This window comes from Drechmeria coniospora, chromosome 02 (assembly GCF_001625195.1).
Source record: "Drechmeria coniospora strain ARSEF 6962 chromosome 02, whole genome shotgun sequence".
Lineage (NCBI taxonomy): Eukaryota > Fungi > Ascomycota > Sordariomycetes > Hypocreales > Ophiocordycipitaceae > Drechmeria > Drechmeria coniospora.
In genome coordinates this window covers 2,291,907-2,318,320 of record NC_054390.1, presented here as the reverse complement: position 1 = coordinate 2,318,320, position 26,414 = coordinate 2,291,907, and the positions used below count along the sequence as shown (strand labels likewise).

The window sequence follows — 26,414 nt, the reverse complement described above, 5'->3', positions numbered from 1 at the left end:
GGTGTGCTGTACGGAGGACATGTACTTACAAAGTACTTTAGTTAAAGTGCCGAATGAGGAGCCACCGGGTTGGCTACCGTACAAGTTCAATGTACAGCACAAGTACAGTACACTAAATTACGGGCTGATTATCTTTGCATGCACATGCACGGACTTTAAGGCTGGCCCGAATCTTGGTACAGCACATACAGGCACATACAAGTACATGCACAGTACGTACGGAGTACCGTACAAAGTATTAATACAGTACTTCGTAGCGATTCGGCGAATGGAAAGGCGGCCGCTTTGGGTTGCTACCTCTCTCTACAATACAGTACAGTATTATTCGAAGTATCAATGTCTTCCAATACCTACAATAGTATGAAAATACTTTCATGTACTTAAGTACTCCGTAATACTGTAAACCTACACTTACTGTACGGAGTACAGCATTTGGAATAGTCATACACCATGCCTACCCTATACCACAACTAACTATAGCACAAGTACTCCGTACTCCGAAGTGTAGTACTTACAAGTATTTGCTTGTACTTAATTACAGTACTTCAGACGGAGGAAGGAGGCCGGCTACAAATGCCTCAGGCACCGGAAGGCGTCCTCGTCGGTGTACATGTACATAGTACGCTTCGGTCCAGTGTAATTCCTTAGTTCTGCCACGTACACATTTTTGTGCAGCTCTGTCCGCTTGTCGCGTACGAGCACGGCATCACTGTACTGTTGTCGGTATATGAATCATACGAGCATTTTTCACGGAGAAAGAGCTGGAATTCTCTGGGCGCATACGAGTACGAGGACTCTGGAAGAGTACGAGTTGAGCACGAGTGCATCGGCGCGGATTGGTTGTATTGCAACGTGCATCTGTCATTATGGATCACCGCGGCCTGTGGACTGGGCGGAGTAAGTACGTCGAACCTGCAGGCGACATGTACATGTACTTGCACCTGTATTCAGTACACGTGCAAGTACCGTAAGTACAACCCTATTCATTCTACGGAGTACTCCGTATTCATTGCTGTGGTACCGTATCGGGCCCTGCGCACGTCACTACAAGTACATAAGTACGGAGTACATGTACTTACATGCACTCATTTGCAGGTCTGTCAAATACTCCGCACTCAGGTACTATTATTAACGATTTCCTGTTCGGCACATTATTCTGAGGCAGGTACGGGGGGACTCCGTACCTGAACTTGCCGAACAGGAATGCACTAATTGTGCACGGTGCATCCTGGCGCAGAAAAGGCTGAATGTGGAAGGGCTGACCAACCAGCAATGCCGAACCGTCTACGGAGTACTTGAGAACATCAGCACCAAATCACCAAGTTGTTGCATCCCGGGTAAAGGATGGCCAAGTCGAGCTGTGGCTCGAGTCTAGACCATAAGTACCAAAGGCGCCGTGCTTGCAAGTAAGTAGAGTCCTAATATCCCAAGGACCTACTCGCACATGTAGGTATATTACATGACTTTGCGTCCTTGCTGATTCACGCCCTAGTGCAAGTAATCCCTCCAGCAGGCCGCGCGAACCAATCGCCGGCGTCAATAGTACCAGGGCATCCGCTTCGGCTGCTGCCATCCATCCATGAGCTGCCAGCCCGACGCCGCGGCAGCATCCTGACTCGGCGAAAGCGAAACCTCGACCTTGTGGATCTACCTCATTTTACAGAAGGAGACCGGCTAACCTGCCCGGAATCGCCCCATTGTTCCAAGTACCACCACCACGCCAGTGCCTCTGACCGTCGTTTTCTCGCTCCGCAAGCCCGGCGCTGCCGTGCTGACCAAAACACTCCCGCCGTGCCAGCAGTGGCATCCATTAGCGTAGCCTACATATTACCCAGGTCAGTGGTTACCTGCACTGTATTACTGTGCTCCTTACACGAGCAGGCCTTGGGGCCTAGCACACCTCCCTGTTGCGCTGAGCAGGCAATACAGTACCGCAAGTGCATGTACTTAGTTGTAAGTACTTGTGCAGCAACACAGTGGAAACGGAATCACACAGAAGGGTTCTTGTCAGCCTTTGCTTCTCGCCGGAGGTCTAGCGTCCCTGCTTGCTCCCGGTCAGCCGGACCTCCAGCGAATTAAAGCCATCGCCTCGATCTACGCCGCCCTATATCTCAAGCATTGTAATCCTTCTCATCGATCAGAATCTTTCGGCTTCTGCATCCCCCCGAAGTTTGTCGCCCTGCATACGATGCACGATGAATGCGCAGGTACGAATACGAGCAGTACGTACTGCCGTGATTCACAGATGCTTGTGTGATGTCTGTTTCCAAGAATACCAGCGCTCGTACTATGAACCTCCATCGTACGTACGTACCAGTAGTACTCCGTGCATGTACCTATACGCAAATAATTCGTACAGCAGGTGTCTAAGTACAGGAGGTGTTCTTGGATAATACGAGTAATACAAGAGCGCTTGTCCACTTCATAACCAAGGAACGAAGTACACTACGGAGTACACCTACTGCACTTAGTGCAAGCAACAAATACTTCAGTAAGTACTTACTTTTAGCAAGCACATATAAGTATAGCACGGAGTACATGTACACCTAGTTGTCTGTGTTCAAGTATTACTTACATGTACTTCATGTACACAGTACAAGTGCTCCGTAATATTTAACATTAATTCTCGTTTGCGGACTTGTGCAAGTAAGTAAGTATTACTGGCATGTACTCCGTAAGTACTTACATGTTAATATACTGTACTTAAGTATGCGACGTGCCTGCGCTGTACTCCATACATGTGCAGTAGTAATACTACTGTGCTATCACTCGCAGCTGGTGGGCCCATCCTCCCCTCAAGTGCCACCACCTTGGCCCTGGCCCGGCCTGATTCATTCGCATGCTGCCACGGAGATACAGTAGAGTGCATACCCCTACTCCTATTGGGGTAAAAGTGAGCACAGTCCGTAATAGTCAGCACTTCTCTATACGTAAGTGAAAGCGGATGTCCTCGTAATTGCGCTCGTGTAACCGCGTTTGTTTGGCGGCAAGTTCGCGTCCATGATTCTCTTCAAACCTAAAGCGTCCGGTTTTACGTACACTTAAATATATCATTGTACATAGGTGAATGTGTACAAGTAGACTACAAGTAGTTATTGCTCCGGAAGAAGGAAGCGTTGAGCCGCTCGGATGAAGCAATGTTTTTTGGGGGCTTTCCTCAACGATAACGCTCCTGGAGCTGGGCTGATTGATGAACAAATATCCTCCCGTGCGGGAAAAAAATCCAACTCGGATGGGGTCTTTCTCTGCGTCGTTACATCCACGTGTATGCGCAAGTACGGAGTACTCCGCATCATTCCATAATCGCGTGCTCCGTACGGAGTACTCCGTACTTGCATGTACTTGCTTGACGTGCAGCGCCCGCGGAGACTGTCCAATTTACTTGTGTTGTTACTTCGTATTCACGTCCGAAATACTTGGTTGTATTACTTTTAGACTCCTCCTTTCTTGCATGTATGCATAGAGTGACTGAATGAATGGCCGACATTTGCCTGTGTGCACCAAAGTAAGTACTTGCACGGGACAGAGGAGTGCGGCATTCCGGCAAAGTCAGCCGTCTGCGGAGGCGTCTTAGTACTTGAGAAAACCTACGAGTACAGTACAATGCACGTACGAGGTGAGCAGCCACTCGAAGCATGACATGTACACGCGGTGTAGCAAATTCGACAGCCCAGATAAGTGAGTTCGCGGGCATCTTGGGCACGCGAGTATAAGTAGATGTCGACGATTCGCAGAGGGGATATTCTGCTGCGGTTGTGAACGACAAGATAGTACTGCTTCGCAGTATTTTTGACGAGACATTTATTACACGGTTATGCCTTCCACCATTCGCCCATCTTCTCGAGCCACCGCTCAAATCAGACGTGATGACTTCAAGGCAACCTCTCACCGGCAGGGTGCAACAGATAAAGTTGGCATGGTGTGATGTGTGGTGTGAAGTCGCAGACCGGAATATCTGACGCCCCGAGCCAGCTACGGTACTGGACACCGTGATACCGAGAACACCAAGTACTAAGTACTTAAGTACAGTGGTACGGATGGTAAGGTAAGGAAGTTGCTTACTAACAGTACGGAGTACGGAGTATGTACGGAGTATTACATGTACATAATTCAAGGACAACTCCAAGTAAGTACTCCGTACACACATGTACCTACTTGTAGGTAGTGATTACAGTGCCGTACAGAGTACTCGGTACTTGAATGGTAGATAGTCGTCTCCTTGTTGTACTAGCGGCAGAAGCCTCGGCTCAAGCTCGTGATGGGCGTCGCTGATTGATATTGCCAGCATGCTGTTTAACCAGACAACGGCACAATCCATCGATATATTCGTCATTCACTCAATCTCGTCTCGGCTCAAGGCCGACGAGATCCCACCCGACCCTTGCTTCCACGATCCGAGCCTCGATGAAGCGGTCGCACAGTAAAGGAAGAAATAAATGACCGACTCCAGCTTCATCCTTGCGCAGCAACGCGTCGTTGCCCGTCGTCAGTCCCGCGAGACCCAGGAAGCCGCTCGCGTCGCCGCTCAACGCTCCGCCTCGGCCGCCGGCGCCCAGCTTCGGCGCTTACCCTTCCCCCTCAGCAGGCTCGCCTACGGCTGGGAGGCCGTCTCCTCCCGCCAAGGCACCCGCCCGGCCTTTCGCGTCTCCCAGGTCGACGCCGAGCTGCTCGACGAGGAGCTTGTCGACCTGCTCAAGGCTCAGGTCGGCGATGCCTTCAAGTACTTTGCCGACGGCCACCTCTCGGACGACTGGTCGTCCGAGATCGTCCTGGCGCTGCGTGCCGTCATCTTCAAGCTCACCATCTGGGACCACAATGCGACCTACGGCGCGGCCCTGCAGAACCTAAAGTACACGGATGCTCGGAGGGACGGGCCCGTGCTCGCGGCACCGTCCAAGGTGCAAAAGTCGCTCTACGGCCTCGTCACCGTCTTCGGAAAGTACGCTTGGACCCGGTGGGAGGACTGGCTCCTCGACCAGGTCGACGGCCAGCACCACCTCGGCCAGCCGAGCCCGAGGGTCCGGCTCCTCTCGCGGTTGACGTCGAGGCTGTCGACCCTCCACTCGACCGCCGCCTTCGTCTCCTTCCTCGTCTTCCTCCTCCAGGGCCGATACCGGACCTTGCTCGACCGGATACTCCGCATGCGGCTCGCGCCCCCGACGAGCCAGGTCAGCCGGGAGGTGTCCTTTGAGTACCTGAACCGACAGCTCGTCTGGCACGCCCTGACCGAGTTTCTCCTCTTCGTCCTACCGCTCATCGGCATCAACCGGTGGCGCCGCTGGCTGAGCCGGACGTGGCGGAAGACGAAGGAGATGATCAACACGAACACGGCGCCCGACGGCGACGGCAGCGGCGCCGGTGGCGAGTACGGATTCCTTCCGGAAAGAACCTGCGCCATCTGCTATCAGGACCAGAACGACGCCGCCGCAACCGAGATGGAGGTCATGGCGGCGGCGGCGGCGTCGAGCGGCGTCGTCGGCTCGGCCCAGACGGACGTCACGAACCCCTACGAGACGATCCCCTGCGGCTGCGTCTACTGCTTCGTCTGTCTCGCAACGAGGCTGGAAAGAGAGGAGGGTGAAGGCTGGACGTGCTTGCGCTGTGGCCAACACGTCAAGGAGTGCAAACCGTGGAACGGAGACGTGTTGGAGACGACGGCGGCACGCAGGACGAGCTCCGTCAAGATGGTTGCCTTTTCCGACGACGTCGCCGGCGGCCTGTTGGAGGACGAGACGGCCGACGAGGCGCGAGCGAGCAGCGCCGCCGCCGCCCACTGAGGGGCCGACCGGATGGCATTCGGCCCGTCATGCGACGACGAGATGAATTTACAAGGCGCATTCGACCGTCTCGCAATACCGCTGATTGCGGATTGAGTAGCCATGGCTGGTCGACACTGTACTTGCTCATTATTCGGCATCTTGAAAGCGTACATCGTCAGACGATGTACACATGCACATCATTGGGTCCATTGCATGATTAGCTACGGGAGCGGCCGTCCGTCGATGTCGTATCCCTGGGTTCCTGCCGGTGGTGGAGGCTCCATTTCTCTGCTCTCGCGCGCAATAGGTGTGTGCGAACAGGCCCGTCGGTAACATGCAAATATTACTTGCCTTGCTACACGCATACACGTGCAGTGCTTGGCCGTGTGCTCGTGCGTCGAAGCAGGACTGCGTATCGTGCGTTTGCTCGATTGGTGACGCAGTCTACCAAAGCTGACGCCGGCTGTGATAGGGGTTTGAATTGTTTGTCATACTGATCAGCGCGCTGAATCCGTCCCCCGGAACGGACTTTACTACTCCGTACATCTAGTAGTAGTAAGTAATTGGCACATCAGTTATCTTAAAAAAATTGCTGTGCATGGGGGATCATGAGCGTACGAGTAGTTGGGAGTCCGAGTAGCTCAGCTTGTTATTGTTATTCATGCGTAGGTGATATTAAGTGGATCTGGTGCACCGCTCACCGCCCGACCGCAAGGGGTCCGCGTTAGGTCATCTGCCAGCCTGCACCTTCCGAGTGCCAACCCCCAATCCAGGGGGGAGGGAAGCTCGCTGGATGCAGGCTTTCCATTCCCCCTGCACCGTCATCATCCTCGGTGGAAATGGGACCGGCGTCCTCGGCCAAGGCAACACGACAAACTGGCTCTTGGTGCGCAGACGGCGAGATTTCGTCGAATGTAGCCTCATAGCCTCCTCGCCCGGTAGCCTTCGAACCGGCAAAGCAACGTGCCCTGCTGCCCCGACCGACCGACGACGACCGGTCGTCCCGACGTCCCATTGCCAATGTCGAGTTTCTTCCAGTTCACCCAAGGCACAGAGTCGCGCACGCGCCCAACCGACACGTCGCCTCTGCTCGGCCGCTACCGTGCCGTCCCTCCTCGCCCGGGCTTGGGCCTGGGGCTCGACAAGCATCGCCGTCACAGTCAGCTGGGCTTGCTGGCCGACCAACTCGGGCCCGGCCGCGGAAGCGTACACGTCGGATACGGCGCGCTGCTGGCCGCCGAGCTCGAGGCCGAGGCGAACGATGAGGACGACGACGGAGCCGGCGGCGACGGCGGCGAAGCCTTCGAGGGGAGATCGCTCTGCCGCCGGCTGTGGCGGCGGTGGGCGCTGGACCTCTGGGTCCACCCGAAGCAGACGGCCGTCAAGAGGGTAGTTGACCGGTGGTGGAGTCGATACGGCCTCTTGGTTTTCTTGCCTGCGATCCTGGTATGCCTGCCGCCGCTCGCACTCACCCGCGGCCGTCTTCCCAACGAGGCTAACCGCGGTCCAGGCTGTCGCTTGGTGTGCCGTTCCTTTCCCGCAGTATGTGCTGCCGGACGATGACGATCTGGACGATCACAAGACGCCCGGCCACGGAGCGGCCCGGGTTCAGGTCAACTTTTGGTTCTTCCTCTTCGTCTACTACGGCTTCTACAACCTGACGGCTCTGGTTTGGATCACAAAGGTCTTCAACCTCTACAGCTTGAACTGGTGAGTGGCCAAGAAGCATCAGGTCTGCCCCCACGAGCGTCCCATGACATGGCCTGACCCTTTCCCCGCCTCGGTGCTTTCGTCCAACAGGTGGCCGCCGTCCCTGGGATTCCCCCTCACCGTCTCTCTCATTGCCGTCGTGTCCCTCGCCGTGCCGATCCCCGTCTACTTTACCGCCGACACGCGCGAGCTCACGGTCCACAACACGGCGTGGATCTCGTGGACCTTCATCATCATGGCCTTGCCCGTCGCCATCGCCTTCGTCATCCTCATGACCAACAAGCGACACGTGGGCTTGCGCCACTCGCTGTCCGAGACGCAGCGCATCTTCACGACCTCGTGGTGGACGGGCGAGTCGGACGCTCTCCCGAGCCGAGACCGTCGGCGACGGCAAGCCTCCTTCGGCGGCCCGGAGTCCCGGCTGCTGCTGCTGCACGCCGACGCGGCCGGTCGGCGATCGCAGGGCGTATCCCTGCAGCGCACCTGGCTTCCCGCGAGCTTCGTCCGCTTCCTGTGGTTTTGCGTTGCCCTCTTCGTCGGCCTCATGGCCTACGTCATCGGGGAGGCCTACGCCGAGATATACCTGCGCACGCTGCCGCACAACAACCTGGAAACGGTGGTGTACGTGTACGGGTGGGTCGTGACGGTCCATCTGCTCGATGCCCTGACGGGCTGGGTCCTGGGCATCCGCGAGGGCGAGCGAGTCGGGAGCTACCCGCTGAGCTGGGTCTTCAAGCTGTAAGCCTGCCCTCCCTCGACTCGCCTCTGCCGTTAATCCATCGTCCTGCGGGGTGACGGGGGAACGAAGAATGCCTTGGCTGATGCTTTCCTCGCGCAGCTACTTCATGTTGACCTACCAGACGTACGTCCGTGCTCTGTACGCCCGCCTTCGGTCGCCCTCCCAGTTCGTCATCCTTCAGGTCCTGTCGTCGACGAGCCTCGTGATACTCACGCCCCTCATGATGACGCGCCTCTTCCACAAGGTAATCACCATCCTGGGCCTGAACACGCAAAGCTACGAGTCGTACCAGAAGCTGCAGACGCGGAACGTCTTCATCCGCTTCCTCGCCGAGAACGCGTCCATGGCGACGTTCCTCGGCAGCATACTCGTGCTGCACTACGGCGCCAACAAGGACGTGTACCCCTACTTTGCCTTTGACGATGCCGGGGAGCCGTACGACTTCCGGCTGACGCTCGGCGCCTCGTCGGTGACGTGGGCGTGCGAGCTGGTGGCCAGCCTCGCCGTCCGGGGGCTCATCCGGTACTGCTTTGCCGTCGACGTCGGGCTCGAGGGCAAGCTCGACATGGCCGTGTGGCCGGAGCTTCTGCCGACGTGCGTGACGGTGATGCTCCATGTGCTGCAGAACATGCTCTTTTCCATCATTCGGCTTCAGTTTCACGAGTGATGACCGGTCGGTCACCGCCCGCCCGGCTTCGGTCGGCCGTCTCGAGGAGGAAGCCTTTGCGTGCGTCGAGTTTTCCGATGTTGCTCCTTCGTTCCGCATAGAGACGGCCTTGTTTTGCGAACAGCGTAGAACTGCGCGTCGGCCATAGATACCCCTGTTCGTCTTTAGAGCGTTCGAAAGGTTTCAAATAGTTTATGTTCAGGATGGTCTTCGTCTCCTTGACGTTGGTGGCTGCCGAGTGCCAGGCTGGTCAGTGTTGGCGTACTGGATGTCGAGGCCACGACGGACCCATCCATCCGCGTGGTCACCGGAATGCGGATCGGCGCACATGCTGTTGCTGGTTGTGTCGTTGGCGGTGCTAGCCACTCCCGTCACCCCCCCCCCCCCAACTTACACCTACGGCCTGGGGCATGCACAGTGACATGCCCAGTCACCGAGGCCCATCTACTATGTGCTATGCAGATATATAGATATTCAAATGCATGGATTGCCAACAACCTTGGGGCGCGCGGGGATGAACGGTTACGACATGTGCAACATCCTCGAGAGTGATTGGACTGACTGGAACCTGACGACCCAATGTTGCATTCGTGCCAAGTAGGTATAAATAGGCCCGCCAAGTCAACCCTTGATTCGGACCCTGATCCAGATAGGGACGGCAAGACATGAGACGAGGAGAGGGAGGGGGGCGGGGGGGCGCTGGCAGGTATGCATTTTGGTGTACATGCAGATGAAAGGTGCAAGTACGTCATATCATGTTTCGCAAGAGAATGCCAGTCACCGGGCAGCAGAAGGGTGCAATTGCGGTGTCACAGCACGATACTGGCATACGAATACTGATAAAGCGCACCATACGAGCGTCGAGTTGAGATTGTACGTCCTGCTAGTTGGCATACCAGTGATACAAGGTGGCGAAAACCAACATCGGCCCTGTCCTCTCCTTCCCCCGACTTTGCCATCTTCAGATGTGTGTGGCTTGTCGGCAGGACCGACCCGTGATGGGTGAGCACGCAGCAAGAGATATGGCATTGCTTCCTTCCTGAATGATTGATTCGCAGAGATCGACTGTTGTGTTCTCGCGCAAGTACATAGTACATACGAGCACGAAGACCAATGGCCTACCTGGCACCGAGTACAAGCAACTGGGTAGGTATACTGTACATGCTAGGTACAAAGATAGCAAGTACGCCGTGATGGCTCGCAAGAGGCTCAGCCCGCCAGCGCATGCATGCCAGACCTACGCTTCTTGATCATTACCTCCTAGTGCATTGCACGAAGCCATCAGTGCGAACGAAACAGACAACGACTTCGTAGTTGCGGGCTGGTGGTAGGCATCCTCCTATCCATCCGTACGAGAGCTGGCATTTCTCGCATCGATCAAATAAGGCTGCAATATCTTCACGAATGGAACCGAAGGATACGTAAGCAGGCAAGGCATGCAAATATTCAATCGCCCATGCCCTCTATTTTACTTGTCTCTGGCACATTATTCTTGTTCATGCCGCTATGGCAAGTGACTATTTTTCCTGTTGGTGCTCGAAACGCGCATGCACCTCACCATCGTCCTTCGGCTACTGGCTCGTACCGGCGAGTGCACTGGGAGGAAGTATGTGATGGTTGTAGGAATACGAGATTTCCGACAGGCTACGAGGCGCCTCAGAGCAGCATTACGAACAAGGTACGCTGGTTCATTGCCTCAGAAGCCAAGCCTTTCTTCCATGATGCCTGCCAGTCGATCCCGCACCGAGTCGACCCTTTCATCCACCAGGTGGAAGGAAGAAAGACTCGAACGCGCCCACGCTGTGAATATATAAGTATATCCGATCGAGAAATTTCGTCACAACACTTCAATGTCTCTTTCAAAGAATTACTGGAGCTTCAACGAGAATCCAAAGAGACAGGCGCGCTCTCCGATCTCTGCGCTCGGCACAGAACATACGTATATGTGTCTTCGTTCCGGTTGTACTCAGTACTGCCATGCAATAGCGGCTCAGGTACCTACAGCACTACCACCTAGCACTAACAGGATCCAGCCATGGAGGTCTAGGCACTACCTGTATGCTAGTACGACATTTTGCCCCCCACCAACCACCACCTCCCCGCTGCTAGCATGTACCTACCGTCCACCCGCTTCGTAGTGGGTACCTGGGTGCTATCAGCGGGATCCCGCCCCCGAGCTTCCCTCAGTTGTTGGTGGAAGTACCGACTACTAGTACCTAGCTCAGGGAGTGCTGGGTACATTCTCCAGCGTCAACTCGCCCAGACCTTGATCCCAGGCAGAGTAGCTCCTTGTAGCTACCAACCTTTCCAACAGCCAAAAATCATACACACCACTTTCTCCTCTCAATATTCTTTCTCCTCCGCTCGCCTCTCCTCTAATCTCCTCCCTCCCACCCCCCCCCCCTCCTCCTCTCCTTCGCTCGTGCTCAAGTGCCTGTCTCACATCTTATTCCGTCTCTACCGCCAACCGTCGTCTCTCGTTCTCGCTCGTCAGCTTCGCCAACTTCGTACACTTCCCCTCCTCCTTCTCCTCCTCACAATGACCGGCCCCTCACCAGAGCAGCCAGCATCCGCGTCGTCTTCCAGCCAGCAAGCAACCGCCCTTCAAGATGCCTCGGGACGCCACTCCGCCGCCGCCGCCGCCGCCGCCGCCGAACTCGCCGGTGCGAAGATGAGCCTGCGCAAGACTCTCCGCAACTTCCCCGACTTCCCTATTCCCGGCATTGACTTCGTGGACATCATGCCCCTCTTCGCCAACCCTCTAGCCCACGCCACCCTCGTCTCCGCCCTCGAGCTGCAGATCGCCGTCTCCTTCGCTCAGAACAAACCGGACGTCATTGTTGGCCTCGACGCTCGCGGCTTCCTCTTCGGCCCCGGCCTCGCTCTCCGCCTCGGCGTTGGATTTGCCGCCGTTCGCAAGCAGGGCAAGCTGCCAGGTCCCTGCGTCACGGCCGAGTATGTCAAGGAATACGGCTCGGATCACTTTCAGATGCAGCAGGACGCCATCCGTGAGGGACAGAAGGTTCTTATTGTTGACGACATTATCGCCACGGGTATGTGGATGCCCCCCTCTACCGCTTTGCCTGCCGTGCACCGACAGCTTCGCTTGCCTTGCTAACACGCTCTCCTCAGGTGGCTCCGCCAAGGCTGCAGCGTCTCTCGTCACCCAGCTCAAGGGCCAAGTTATGGGTTATATGTTCATCCTCGAGATCCCCGGCCTCAATGGCCGCAAGGAGCTCGGCGAAGCGCCAACGACCATCCTGCTCGAAGATGCCTAGCTGCCTCGCTTGATTCTTTCAGCCCCGTCCCTCCTTTGAGCCATGTCTGCTCTTCGATGCTAGTCCGCGCTCTAGTAAAAAAGCTGAATGAAGGTCATGTCATGCCTCGCGGCATCACGCTGGCAACGCCCGCCTACGTCACTCTGGCGCAAACCGCTTGCCGCCGCCGCCGCCGCCGCCGCCCACTCGTGACGGTGATTGCCTCTCGGTCTCATCCAGCGCGTTTGGGGAAGTTGTTTCAAACCAGCGCAGAAGTTGAAAACACATTGTCCTGCATAGATTGCAATTATTCATGGGATACGTTGGGCGGTTCTTGATGCTGGTGGATCGGGGGGGGGGGGGGGGGGATGTTTCGACTGCAACTTCTATCCTCCGTTTGGTTTGAAGTGCAAAAAAGGTCCTGTTGGAAGCGTCCTCAAACGGAGTCGGTAACCCCCGTAGTATCCATCTGAAGCATTGGCATAATCGCGTACTGATTTTCGACACTTGATCGACGTGTTTACTTGCACCGGTGGCCGGCCGGCGCCAGCCCATGTCACCGCATGAACCGTGGAGATGCAGCTTAGAAACTGCCCTCATGTAGCAGAATTGTTTCCTAACCATTTCGATTACAATATTCAAGACAACACGCCTCCAATACAGTCGGCAATCATATCGTACTCGTGCTCGTACTCGTCATCATGCTGGCACATGCAGCTTCGGATTCGTATTACACGACGACAGCGTTCTCAATCAACAGCCCTTCGCTTTCCACCCGATACTTTCGTCGCATGCCCGCCGCAGAGGCCTTGCCGAATCGCTCATAGTCTCCTCGTTCGCCACTAATGAGGACCATCGGCACACCGTGAAGACGCTTGTTGCCGTTGGGCGTGAGTTGCTCCTCGACGAGAAAAGGCCGTTCTGTGCCGCCTTCGAGGCGCGAGCCCTCGTCGGTCTCGTCGACAATGATGACAAGCTGTAGCGAATTCGTGCTGGGAAAGAAAATCGGAACCTTGCTCAGCTTGTCGCTGAAAGAACACCGTCCGCGGCGCATGACAATGAGCTGGTGATCGCGGCTCGCGGCATCTGGGAGGGGCCCATCGCATGCGTAGTCGGCGAGAAATATGCTCGACCAGGGAAAGTTACTTGTCGGATTCTCGGCATCATAGTACGGCGAGCCTTGGATGGGTGTGTCGTCCATCGAATGGACCGGGAAGGCTCCGGGGCCGCCGGCCGTGTGGCCGAAAAAGGAGAGGATGGGCGCCGCGCCGGGAGACCCGTCGGCTGAGGGGAAGTCGGTATGGGTGGGCTCGAAGACGGACGATACGGCTCGAAGGAGGTGTTTGAGGAGTGACGTTTGGGCCGAAGTGGCGAGGTCATCCTTGTTGCTCTCATCCAGCCCTGCTCCGTCGCTCGGGGGTCCGCTCGGGGGTCCGCTCGGAGATCCGCTCGAGGCAGCGCCAGTGTCTGCCGAAACAGGCATCGTCTCGCTCTTCTCGGTAGGGAAGTCGACGAGCAGCTCAATCTCCACGGCATCGGCTCGCCTCCTGCAAGTGAAGGCTTCGTCCTTGAGGTCTTTCACATGCTCCGCATAAAAGAAAACCGTCTCGTGCCGACCAAGCTGGACATTTCCAAGATGGGTTATCTTCCAGACGTCATCGCCATGGGCCTCGCTGTGCTCCCTTTCCAACTGGAGCCTCAATCCCTCGAGTTTTCTCACCGTCGGCCCGACGTAGCTGTACCACGTCAGGGAGGCGCCAAGCGTTGACAGCAGCGAGCTGGCCACATCGGCGGCAGGAAATTCGAGACGTGAGATGACTCGCTCGGAAGGAGCAGCACAGGTCCCGTTCAGCGGAAGCAGGCTGGGTGGAAGTGTCCAGGGGAAAATCGTGTAGTTGGAGAGGGCTCTGTACTTGGTGACTGGACCATCCGTCGTCGTGTCCTCAACTTGAACCATCTCCACCGGCCCGTGTATGTTGGGCGTGTTATGGAGATTGGTAAAGCGCGAGACGTCGAACAGCTGCCGCCGTGCCGCCGTGGCAGACATTGACAGAGAATCCGCTAATATCGGCGCCGGGCACGAGTTTGTGAAGCTGTCATCGTAGTATTTGTAGACGGATTTGCCCTTCCCACCATCATGAGTCCGAGATCCTCGCTCCGATCTCGTCTCCTTCGGCAATATCAAGGGGTGGCCTTCTGTCGTGAAGACGTACGCGGCATCCAGATTGTTCAGCGGATGGTCCGGGTCGAAAAGCAGGTACATGTACTTGGTCGTCTCGCCGAGAAAGAAGCTCTCCATGCGGTCCTGCTTCTCCCCCGTCTGGACATCTTGCAAGCCAGCCCAACCGCAGGGGGCATAGCAGCGCCGCCTAATGTCCTTCAGCACCATCTCACCGACGTGCAAGTACCAGGGATCCCGCGTGGCGCGGTATATGTGGTACGTCGACTCGATAAACTCGGGTCTCCCGGGCCACCATCCGATCCCCGCCACCACGTTGTTCTCACGGATGGACCAGCGTTCGGGAATGGCCGCATATCGAGTCCAAAGCGCAGTATAGACGAGGTTCGCCTCGATGGCCTCCTCCACCTCTCCGGCCAAAGCGAGGAGGCCAGGGTAAAAGGCACCGAGGCTGTCGATCCACGTGGTATAAGGCTGACCGGTTGCCCGATGGTTGTTGGAGTAGTATGGATAATGGTTCCGATCATTGTAGATGTGCCGCTTGACGGACGCGTGCGCTTGATGCCAGGCCTCAAGGAAGGCGTCGGACGAATGCATCTCGGCTGGAAGGGGCCCATGGAGCGAGTTTGGATCCAACCAATCGGTTGTGGATTTCCGTTGAGTCGTCGATTCGTTTGGCATGCTATGCCCGGACAATAGTATATGACTCTTGAGCGCGTACTCGAAGAAGCTATCCATGCCGGCCCCGATACCGGAGTGGGGGCCTATCCACTGACCGCCCTCGGCATCGAGGCCGTTTCCGATCAGGCCAATTTCACTCCTCCTGCTCCAGACTTCCCAGAAGGCCCTCTTCGCCACCTGCTCAAAGCGCGGATCGCCAGTCAGACGACTCAACACGGTGAACTCCAGCGTCAGGCTACCGGCTCCAGCGCTGCATGTTTCGGTGATCTCGGTCCGTCCATCCGACTCCGTCGCCTCGCCAGAGGGTTGGTTCAGGGGAGAGTTGACGTAGAATGGGATTCCGGCCCGGAGGTTCACGCGAGGGTAGGGTATGCCGGTCGTGGTGTAGAATGCAGGCAAGAGCCTCTGCCCAAGATCGAGCGCCAGCCTCAAGAGTTGGCCATCATACTTGAACCCGTTTGGCCACGGTATGGGTGCCAGCTCCAGAGGGTCGTCGCTCGCTGGAGATTCGCTCATCGGTTTCGGGTCGTATCCGGTAATGGGCAGTTCTCCGATGGCGAACAGGTGGGCACTCAGCAGGCCCCCAAGGCCGCGAATTACGGTTTCGAAAACCTGGACCTTGCTGTCGAGATCGAAGCCTGTGGCCCGAATCCCGGTACCCGAAGGCCCCGGTCTCCCGTCGCCGTAGTGGTGGACGAAATTGGCGATGCCGTCTTGAAAGTCGCTGAGGGCCTGCGGCCCAGTGTACGAGCCGTCCTGCGGCCCTCCCGCCAGGATGGCAAGCGTCGATAGGCTGTCGATCAGGGTTAACGAGTAGTTCCCCAAGGCGTCGTTCAGATCGATTCGGTCGGGGTTGCTGCGGTCTCTGGTCAACGAAGAGCACGTGAGGGGTCGCAGCTAACGAATGGAGGAGTAGGCAGTCAGCAGAATTCGATACATGGCTTCGGGTGCGCTAGGCATGAACACACCTCGTCCTCGGGAAACGCGTGATGCATGTAATTGCGGTAGCCATGATAAAAAGTGTCTACCGTGTCGAGGCGCAGTTGCGACAGGTGGTCAGCTCGCATCGAGTTTACGCTCCATGATAGCAGCGCGCAGAGTGGCAGCAGACTACGCAGGAACATCGTGCCCGTGTCGTTCGCTTCATGGATGTTATTTGGAAGCGATGGACCAGATCGTTAGGGGGAGGAGGAGGAAGGGGGGCGGGACGATGGGTGACGGACGCGTTGCTACATAGAGCTGGATCGTAAGACGACCGATTCCTCCATCTGTACTTCAAAATAAGAGATAAGGCGGCAACAGAAGCCTTGGCCCAATATTAATGATATTGTGCTCTGGTCGACGTGACGTTGTCGAGAAGCGGAAGGCTGACTGTACAAATAGCCTTGTGGAGTCGAGCCACCCCAATGATTCGTCGACCATGAGTGGCTGTTGCATGTGGCTGGTCCGTTCAACGGCCTTCCATCCAGAACAGTGCAATGTGGGGGGTTGCACGCACTGTTAGCCTTGCAGTGCGTGTGCATGTAGGAGGGGCATGGATGTAATTCTTAGCAACATATTGAATAAAATGACTTGAACTTCTTTGTGGAGGAATATGATTCCATCCAGCTCATACCACCAGTGGGGTGGAAGCACTCCAAACTACGGGAAGCACCAGCCGGTATTACGCACTGGTCAGGCCACCTCTTGCCTGCTTCTTGCGCCGCATTATCATCCACAAGAACAGTACCTCTGGCAGAATAATATTGATGAAAAGAATATCGCTGAGGCAGTTATAATCATTGATCGTTAAAGCGTCCAGAAAATATGGCATTGCTAAACATGCTCTCCCAGAAACACGGATAAATTATCATTCTTTATTCGTGTCTCCCAAATATCCATCCCACCTAATGCTGGTCCCCTCGACTTCAACAGCGATGATTCCTAAGCAAAGTCCTGGCTTCCAACGTAGAAGCTCGAGTATGCACTCTCACGCGCACAGGAACCTCGGCACCCGGGGGGTACACCTCCAGTCTAACCCTGGGTTACTACGCCCTCCATGGGTTGCGATCCAACCATGACATGCTTTGGCCCAACAATCGCCGCGAGACCCATGTCGAAGACCTGCTCAACTAGACTCATAGTCAGCAATGCTGATGTTACGGATATACCCATCGCAGTTTCTTCAGGCTCACTCCTGTGGTCCGAAAAGACGAGGTGGGTAAACCCCCTGGGGCACCGCTTGACGACTCTCTTGCCCGACGCGTCCATGTAGACCTCGAACGACGGTGCGTTGTAATCAGGACGACCCCTGAAGGCCAGAGTCTGGAAAAAGTCTTCTGCCACTGCGACCTGTTAGATCGGCGCCCAAGGGCTCAGCCAGGGTGGGCGGGCACTTGCACTCTTGGCTGAGGACAGTGTAGCCATTCTTGCTCTTCACGACGAGGCGGAGGCGGCGAGTTTTGACATTCTGAAATATGAAAATGTCAGCGTCGCATATGAGCATCCGCTCCGTATGGACGTCCTGCGCTTGCCTATAGACCTGTGAGCACGATGGAAATTATGGACCGACTGCCGGGACATGAACGTACAGCTTCACAAGCACCTTTTCGTCGTCGCGCTGATTCTGCAAGTCAATGACAAAGAGGTCCATTCGAATGGCTTCCATCTCCTTCCACATCTGGGCGGCAGCTGTGTTCAGTCAGTGTGATGCTTCAAGGCTTTCGCTCGAGGGACAACCATGCCTTCTGCTGACGCGAACTCCATGGTGACCAAGGCAGTCGCGGTCGATCTCGGCGTCTCGCTGGAGTCGTAGGCTGTACACTCAATATCCTTGATGAGTACGGTGTCCTCCCCCGACTTGTACTGTATCACCGAGTTGCAGCACACTCACCCGGGTTAGCACCGTCACCGGCCGTCGGGGAACCAGAGGAGAACTCACAGTGCAGGATGGAGCGAACGAAAGTGTCTGCGGGTGCGTTTTGCGACTTCCGGTCCTGCTTTCCATACGTGATGACGATTTCCGCCTTGCGGCTCTCTTCAAACGTGCTCTGCGGTAGGACGACTTCGTCCAGGATGCGGCTCAGCTCAATCGACTTGTAGTGAAGCATCTGGATAAAATGGACGTTTTCGCGCGCATATTGGACGTTTCCAGAGGTGAACCTCACGGCGGAGACGGATCGGTGGAGTGTCGTCGGGTTGCTTGGTGAGGCCAAATCATGTCAGCCACGTCATGGATGGGTCCAAGTTGATCTTCTCCATACCTCACCAGATCCAGAATATTCGCTCTGGGCAATTCTTCATCCACACTTGAGGCATGCGCAAGCATCGTGCTCATACTGCGCTTCAACATTTGTCTGGTCTGGATGACGCTGAGACCGTGGACCAGCAGCTCTTCAAAGTCGTACATGACTATGGCGACAAGGTGCGTAAGTCTACGGGCTTGCGCCTGGGCGGCTCACGGCGCCTACCTTCTGGCGGCACCCCTTTGACAATGAGAGACGTGAGTTGATCGGTCCTACGATCGGCCACTTTGTAGAGGAGCCATGATCTCTCGCCGCCCGCAATTCTGGCCGCAAAGCTGAGGGGTGACACTACGAGGGGGAAGATCAGAGCAGGTTAACTCAACAGTGACTGGCATGAAGATTTGGGGAAAAGAACTCACCGCCATACCCTTCGACAGACGATCGGTGTACATTGTCCGCGAATGAAGAGCAGTTGCAGGAAAACAGCTGGTGATTTCTCAGAGACGAGCTGTAGTAGGCCCGCGAGACTTTTTCTGTCAGTGACGCCTTCTCGCAGATGACATTGGAGCTCTGGCCGGACTGTGCATGAAGCTCAAAGTAGAGGGGCTTAGAAGCACTGCTCGATTGATCCTCCCCCGATCCTGGAACGACGACGGCTGCTCCGACAACCGATGGATCTTGGACGCCAAAAGTCGAAGCGAGTGCCGTTGCGGCCTTGCCTTTGAGGTTTTCAACGAACCACTCGTGAATGTCCCCGAGCATGGTCGAAATGTGGTCCATGTCGGTTTGCAGACGATCGGCCTGAGAGCTGGTCGGCGGCGGTTAGCCGAACGGCACCCACCGAGGTGACCCTCAGATTCTTCCTTCTTACTTGATGACGACGCCTAGAATCAAGTTGAGGCTGTTCGTCTGGATCGTGAGGTTGGCCTTGAGGGTACCGAGATCACCACCCTCGGTCGTCCAAGCCACCTTCCTCCAGCCTGCCAGCATCTCCTTGCTCCATCGTTTCGCCCGCGGCTCGGCCGAGTCGACCTGTTTCGTGATGATGCTATATTTTTTGACTAGGTCGTCCAGGTGGCTCAACGTCTCCTGGCAACTACGCAGCATGCCCAATATGATATCTCGGTTTTCGGCAAAGTGCGCCGGCACATTGTCTGGCAGCTCGGATGGGTCGACGATCAGAGGCGCTGTTGTGCTGGACTCGCGGGCGGTAGAAAAGGCATTCAGTGCTGCGCTCAGAGAGTAGAGCTGAGATTCGACCTCGCGAAACTCCGCCGGCGCAGATTTCTTGCCCTTTGTGAAGGCCTGGCCGATCTTGAAGGCCAGTTTGCCCATGAGGTAGGCATCGCCGAAAGAGATTGAGAAGGACATTTCTGCACCGGTTTGTCCCCGAATTCCTTTTTGTCGGTCTCACGTCGTTCTGGGTTTCCTAGGAATGATGGGCATACACCTACCTACGCACTGCTTAGGACACCCGAAGACAGGAAGCCAGCAAGGTCGGACGTCGGTCTGGGCTTCTTAGGTTGGGCTCACTGACAACGAACATACACCAGCAATGCGTGTATTCGATTCTCAATTGCAATGCAGGTAGGCACAGCTTCCCTCGACTGTGACAGCCCGGTTTTGCATGTTTTTTGACGCATGCTTGGCCAACCATATGGACCCGGTTCCAAACGTCCACTCACGTCATCGTCTGCTACGAAGTAAGTATGGGTGTACAGATTGGATCAATACTTACAAATGCCTCGCACCGCCATGCGCCGATACCGCCATTACGCCCTGGTGCAGATGAAACATATGCCTGCCCGACTTCTGGGGCTGTGCGGCTGGATGTCGTCATGTCTCGGCTGTCGAGTGTTGAGCACCAGCAAATTGGTGCACATGTAGGTAAATCGTACAGAACGGTGGCTGGTGGATGTCCTGGCGGCCAAGATGGGCTCGGGACAAGGCGGAAGGGGATGAGGAACTGCCGCCATTAGTGAGGCTATTCCGCAGCAGGCTGGAGGCTGCTGGCCTGAGACATGGTACAGGGCCGAGGCTGCTTAGCCTGCACCTACCGGTTCTCGGTACTCTTCCCGAACCCACAAGATACCTGCCCCGATCAGAAACTATGCTGGAGCAGTCCTCATCGCACAGGCCATGCCACCAACTTCCTCCACCTGACGCCGTGTTGAGGCGCAATCGACAGCAATAAGGCGAACCGACAGGGTATTCGGCATACCAACCGTCAAGTTACGTCAGACTACCTCCTCGGGCGCCTCGTCCCGCCCCAGGCTTTGCGTCTTGGCTGCTCGCCAGGGATCGGGGGTGAGACATTCGCGGAGGGCTTAGCCTTGGTCTCGACCCTCACAGGAGGACGCCAAAGCAGGCCAGGGAGGCGACGGACGTCATGGTGCTCTCACGATACACGCACATGCAGCTGTGGAAGTTCGAACCCCAAGTTCCGACAGACGGCTGACACGGCTGAAAAAAGCTGAACCAGCGAGTCTTGCTCCGGCATAGCCACTGGAATAGCAATGGGAGCCGCCACAACCAGTCCAGGGTTCATCTCCCTGTGCCTCTGCGTCGGCGGCTGTGTGGGCTGTCTCAAACTACCTTGTGCTGCGAGATCTTCCGAGGCGGTAAGGCCATGGATGGATATAACGAATGCCAGGTGGCGACGGGGTCGACGTTCGCCGTGCACGTTCAATCATGATTGCTCTCACCCGACCGACCTAAACACCACGTACACTCTGGACCCGGACTGAATCCCTTGGCCGCTGGGCAAGGTTGTCACTCCAACGGCGACAAGTTGTCATTTCATCACTGAGTGCATCGCTTGTCGAGACCGGACCGGCTTCGTTCCAGCATCATGGCAGCAGCAGCGCCCGCCATGCTCCCTGGCATCCGGTTCGACCCTCGCGAGCCGGTGCCCCCCCGCTTCGCTCATCTCGTGCAACACCTCCCCAACGGCGAGCTCGTGGATGACGCAGGAGACTTTAACCGCCTTCGCTTCGCCGCTCGTGATCGTGACTTTCCCGGCGTTGGCGGCGGACACGGTCCCAACCTTGCCCCTGCGAACCCAGACCTCCATCGTCCCGCTCCTCAGCATCGATTCCAGAGGTTTGTCGAGCCTGACATCCGGCCGATCGAACCCGAGGCACCCCAGGCCCAGCATGGCTTCCTGCCACCTCTGTCATCCTCCATCAAGGTCCAGGTCGTTCACGACACGGCAAAGTTCACCGTCACCCACCTCTTCTGGAACCAATCCAACGGCATCGACCAGGGAACCTACCAATTTCCCCTCCCACTAGACGCTACCGTGACCGACTTTAGCTGTCGCGTCGGCGCCCACAAAATCATCCGTGGCAGGGTCAAAGCCAAGGAGGACGCGAGGCGCGAGTTTGAGCATGCAGCTCGCCAAGGCCGCCCTGGTGGCCTGGCCGAGCAGCAGACGGCCGAAATATTCACCATCAACCTTGCCAACATCGGTCCCAACACCAAGATGCGCGCCGAGATATCATTCATGTGCCTCCTCAAGCACAGAATCACCAACAACCGGGAGGTCTTCACTCTGACCGTGCCGACCTTTATTGCTCCTCGGTACGGCGACGTGCCGCAGGGGGTTGAAGTCGGCACGCGAAACAACCACTTCATGAACTTTGAGCTGGACGTTTTGACAGCGCATGAGCTCATCGCCATCAACAGCGATACCCACAGTATCCTCTTCGAAAGAGGTGCCGGTCAACGGGCTTGTCAGACGTGGGAAGACTTTGTCATGCGCCGCGACAATGCCGACATCAACTTGAAAACGGGCATCGTACAGCTGGAACAAGCTCGCACAAGTCTGGACAGGGACATGGTCATCTTCATCACCACCGCCATGGCTGAAAACACAGAAACGCCGCTGGCCTGCCTCGAGGTCCACCCAGATTTCGAACACCACAGGGCCTTGATGCTGACTCTCCCGTCCGACTACCTCCTCACGGGTGAGGGCTTCGCCCACGACGGCGAAATCGTCTTCGTCGCCGACCGCTCGGGGTCCATGCATGACAAGATCGAAAGTCTGAGGTCCGCCATGATGTTCTTCATCAACGGTATTCCCGAGAACCGGCCGTTCAACATTTGGTCCTTTGGAGGCTACTGCGAATCCATGTGGCCGCGATCCAAAGGCCTGAACGAAGAGACGAGACGAGAAGCCATCCACTATGTTCGGCACCATTTTGCCGCCAACATGGGCGGCACGGACATACTTCCCGCCCTCAAGCAAATTTACGAGTCCAGGGGTGGCTATCACACCATGGATGTCGTTGTCCTAACCGATGGTGAGATCTGGGACCCTCAAGAGACCATCAACTTTGTCAAAGACACGCGGCTCAGGAGCGAGGGCATGTTTCGCTGCTTTTCTCTCGGAATTGGCTACGCCGTCTCGCACGAGTTGGTCGAAGGCCTTGCCAAAGCCGGTGGGGGTTATGCCGAGGTGATATCCGATGCCCACGGCGGCGGCTGGGAGGACCGCGTCGTCGCTGTGCTGAAGGCTGCCATGACGGGCCACGTTGGCAACGTGCAGATGCAAATCGAATGGCACAGACCGGAAGGTTCGGAAATGGTGCCGCCGCCCAAGTTCAAGCAGTCCCCTGCCGATGTATCGGCCATCAGCCCCTTTGTGCGCAACCGCGTTTTCCTGCTGTTTGACTCTGATATGCAGTCGCTTGGGCTCCACGCCATCGTGCTCAGCATCAGGGGTCCCCAAGGCGTCGTCACGACCAAGAGAATCTTGCCCAAGCGTCTGCTCCAGCCGGATGCCACCCTTCACAAATTGGCAGTCCGGGCGATCCTGGGCGATCTCGAACGGGGGGAGAGCTGGCTCCATCGATTTCAGCAGCAAAATAGATCCGGCGCGGAAGAGGCCGTCGTTCGACAAGAGGCAATCGCTCTAGGGTGCAAGTGGTCCCTGGTGTCCAAGTGGACCAGTCTGTACGCAGTCGAGGACGAAGCTGCCGACGCGATGGAAGACATCGACTTTCAGATTCAGCTCGGAGATGATGAGGATGACCACAGAGACGCTCTCCTACAACCTCGGGGCATGCCCAACATGAACATTGGCCTGATCCCGCAGGGCGACAACGCCGCGCAGGGGGTGGAAAGTGCCAGCGAAAGCGACGACGCCGACTCGGAAACGGGTACAGAGATTGGCTCCATTCTTCCGAGCGACGATGATGAGGGAAGCGGTTCACAAGATACGGGCAACGGCCCAAACGGAGGAGGCTCCGGGTCCGCCGGTGGACGAGGTGCTGACGGCGGTGGCGCCCACGACGGAGGCGATGCAACCCAACGAGGGCACAGCAGGAGCGGTGGAAATCATGATGGAGGAAACGGCGATGGCAGTAGTGACGGGCATGCCAGGGGTGATCGGGACAGTGCACCACGCAGTTCCGCCGGGGCAAATGATGGAGCCGAGAACGATGACATGCAGGGCTCACAAGCGACAGTAGGCGGGTCATTACTAGATGACTGGGAAGATGACTTTGATCTCCTCGAATCGGCGCAAGCGAACTCTGACACAGGCGAGGAAGCTGCCATCGCCTCCGATGCCGTCAGCGCAAACCTCCCTGCCGATGTACCTTTGTCTGGACCGGCACCGGCGCCGGCTGCTTGGGAGACAACGGCAAGCAGGGAGCGTCCTCTGCCGGGCGGTTCCTCACCGTACCCTTGGTGGTCGAACACGACGACGCCCCGCACGCATGCGCCAGGTGGAAATACCAGCCTACGATCCTTCAAGTGTAAGTGGAAGGGAGCTCAACGCTACTCGCAACAGACTTCTTGTGGCTGACCCGTTGTAAACGCAGCTGTGTTGTCGAAATCGAAATATGCTAAGAAGGCAGTTGCTGGATCAAATTCCGCGTTGGCTCAACTCGCCGCGGCTTCTACCGTCCCGCCAGAGCTTCATCGGAGTTTGGTTGGCGAGTCGAGCGGCGGTCTCGAACCCCTATGTATACCAGCATCACCGAACGTGTTGGCGGCGGGAAGCATTTTCAGCCATCCTCACCCTCAGCCGACCCGTCACTCGATAAATCCGATCCAAGAATCTCGGACCGACAGCGCAACCTCTCCCTTGTTCCAGCCATACTCCTCGTCGCCGTCATTGTCGCAGCAAGTTGAGGCGAGCAATCTCAGCAACATGGCATCTAGCACTTGGGATGGTCAGAACAGCATCCAACTAGGCCAGACGATGAGCGCCCAGAGCAACCCGTTCTTCACCGACAACAACAGGACGGCATCTACCTCGGCGGTACTGGCCCAGCTCTCATCGGCATTCCCGGAACCCAACGCCAGCTTTCCCTCGCACTACGGCTCTGAGGCTAGCGCCCCGGTCTACAACCCCCCTGCGTCCACGTTTGTCCGGAAGACCGAACGCTTGGCTCCCAAGTCAGGTGAGCAACTCGCGGCTGAACTGTTCGTTCGAGACACTCTGCAGTTTCAGCGATCGGACGGCCGGTTTGAATTTCAATGTGACGAGGACATCAAGGCCCACCTTGGCGCACCTTTCTTCAGAATCGTTCTTTCACTCAGGGGCTTTCTGGCGACCAAGGCCGGAGCGGGATTGGATTGGAAGGCAACATCAGTCGTCGCCGTCACAGCGGGGCTTGTAGCTCTCCTCGAAGCCCAGTTTTCGGACTGCCAGGCGCTGTGGGTGCTGATGGTGAGCAAGGCGAAGGACTACATCCATAAAACCATCGAGGGAGAACTAGGCGACGACTTTCTGGAGAGGACAAGGTGGGAGGTACGCCATGTGAAATCGGTGATGGAGGAGTTGAAGGATGCGAAGGCGAGTGCGCAGGCAATCGATGAGCTTTCGACAGCGCCTGTGTGTGCATAATCTCGTCGGGCGAATGAGCAGCCCTGAAGTGTGCGGTGCATGCATTTGGCGTGGGATTGGGCCCGGGATACGCTGCTTGAGCTTCGTCATTCACTACTTACAGTATTTTAACACTTGGCCTGATTCAACGCTGGGGTTTCCTGTCGCTCCAACTTGAAGTACATGTTGAGGCACAAAACGAGCGGTGGGGGTATTCAAGTTGATGGGGAAATATCACTCATTATCCCTCACGAGAAAACGGGAGGCTGGGGCAGGATGTGAGATCACAGGTTAGGCTGCCAACATATTACCAACTACCTAGTAGATAGTGTACACATGTTAGGTGTGCAAGTAGGAGTAAAGCAAGTGCATTTGCAGAGGTCGGAGTGCCAGTTCGAATACACCTACGGAGTATTACATACTGTCCTTTGCCGATGCATGATAAAACCACAGCATGTACCAAGTACCAAGTACGCGTACGTACTTGTTCGTGTACGGAGCACAAAATACATGTAAGTAGATGTACGGAGTTTTACCGCAAGTCATGCACCCATAGCTGTACTTGGAGGTGCACTTGAGTACAAGCACTCAAGTGCACTCGCTGTACGGAGTAGGTGTAGGCGTAAGTACAGTAAGTGTAAGTAAGTACGGAGTACTCCGTACAGTAGGCGTACTTGCACCAACAACAAATGTGCCAACTTACTCCGTACAGTACGGAGTACTCCGTACAGTGTACAAGTACATGCACGGAGTACGGAGTACATGTTACATAGTCACGCGCGCCAAGGTCAGCGGGCCGTGCTTCCCCAAGTTCGCGACCCACCATGGAGGAGCGGGGCGCGCCAAACAGGGCCACGAGCAGCAATTCATGTCGTGCGCACAAGTACATGCACAACTACAAGTAAGTAGATGTTGTGGACAGAGTACGGAGTGCAGTACTTGATAATACCTCTTGATGTACATTCTAGTAAGTAAAGTAACTTGTTGTTCATGCAAAATTGTACCACGTATACCGGGTGCGTCGATGTGCAGATGATCATTTGTTGATGGTTTTGAGCCTACTCAGAGTCGCAGTACTGATAGCAGTTCCTGGTTTCCAGCCTCCCGGCTACGGAACAGGACAGGTTCCATGTGTCATGTACATAGTACATGTAAGTACTCCGTACTCCGTACTCCGTACTACAATGTCATTCTTTATTGCTTGTATCGTACAACGCTCCGTTCAGTGTCTTCCGTATCTTACTACTTTTACTACTCCGTAACTTCGAAAGATATGCCCATCTGCCTGTACTTGAGGTACAAGTACATGCATGTTCATGTACAGCACTATCACCTACGGAGCAAAAAGGTACATGATACT

At 56.2% G+C, this 26,414-nt stretch overlaps 7 protein-coding genes across 7 annotated transcripts; 4 read left to right on the top strand and 3 right to left on the bottom strand.

Moving 5' to 3' along the window:
* Positions 1–4,436: 4,436 nt before the first annotated feature.
* On the top strand, positions 4,437–5,777 carry DCS_03769 (peroxisomal biogenesis factor 2; the record flags this gene model as incomplete). The annotated part of the gene is made up of 1 exon (XM_040801082.1): positions 4,437–5,777. One exon carries the CDS (start codon positions 4,437–4,439, stop codon positions 5,775–5,777), a length of 1,341 nt encoding a protein of 446 aa, XP_040656115.1.
* Positions 5,778–6,483: 706 nt separating this feature from the next.
* On the bottom strand, positions 6,484–6,774 carry DCS_03768 (uncharacterized protein; the record flags this gene model as incomplete). The annotated part of the gene is made up of 1 exon (XM_040801081.1): positions 6,484–6,774. One exon carries the CDS (start codon positions 6,772–6,774, stop codon positions 6,484–6,486), a length of 291 nt encoding a protein of 96 aa, XP_040656114.1.
* Positions 6,775–6,779: 5 nt separating this feature from the next.
* Positions 6,780–8,875, top strand: DCS_03767 (uncharacterized protein; the record flags this gene model as incomplete). Its single annotated transcript, XM_040801080.1, has 4 exons — positions 6,780–7,205; positions 7,270–7,469; positions 7,560–8,207; positions 8,308–8,875. The coding sequence occupies 4 exons, from the start codon at positions 6,780–6,782 to the stop codon at positions 8,873–8,875; spliced, it is 1,842 nt and encodes a 613-aa protein (XP_040656113.1).
* Positions 8,876–11,414: 2,539 nt separating this feature from the next.
* On the top strand, positions 11,415–12,153 carry DCS_03766 (Adenine phosphoribosyltransferase; the record flags this gene model as incomplete). Its single annotated transcript, XM_040801079.1, has 2 exons — positions 11,415–11,928; positions 12,008–12,153. The coding sequence occupies 2 exons, from the start codon at positions 11,415–11,417 to the stop codon at positions 12,151–12,153; spliced, it is 660 nt and encodes a 219-aa protein (XP_040656112.1).
* A 709-nt stretch (positions 12,154–12,862) lies between these two features.
* Positions 12,863–16,116, bottom strand: DCS_03765 (Glycosyl hydrolase family 47; the record flags this gene model as incomplete). Its single annotated transcript, XM_040801078.1, has 2 exons — positions 12,863–15,889; positions 15,961–16,116. The coding sequence occupies 2 exons, from the start codon at positions 16,114–16,116 to the stop codon at positions 12,863–12,865; spliced, it is 3,183 nt and encodes a 1,060-aa protein (XP_040656111.1).
* Positions 16,117–17,005: 889 nt separating this feature from the next.
* On the bottom strand, positions 17,006–19,587 carry DCS_03764 (uncharacterized protein; the record flags this gene model as incomplete). Its single annotated transcript, XM_040801077.1, has 9 exons — positions 17,006–17,103; positions 17,167–17,323; positions 17,388–17,505; positions 17,563–17,662; positions 17,865–18,172; positions 18,235–18,382; positions 18,442–18,564; positions 18,636–19,024; positions 19,088–19,587. 9 exons carry the CDS (start codon positions 19,585–19,587, stop codon positions 17,006–17,008), a joined length of 1,941 nt encoding a protein of 646 aa, XP_040656110.1.
* Positions 19,588–21,067: 1,480 nt separating this feature from the next.
* DCS_03763 (von Willebrand factor type A domain-containing protein) lies at positions 21,068–25,075 on the top strand (the record flags this gene model as incomplete). The annotated part of the gene is made up of 2 exons (XM_040801076.1): positions 21,068–23,978; positions 24,045–25,075. 2 exons carry the CDS (start codon positions 21,068–21,070, stop codon positions 25,073–25,075), a joined length of 3,942 nt encoding a protein of 1,313 aa, XP_040656109.1.
* Between the last annotated feature and the right edge of the window lie 1,339 nt (positions 25,076–26,414).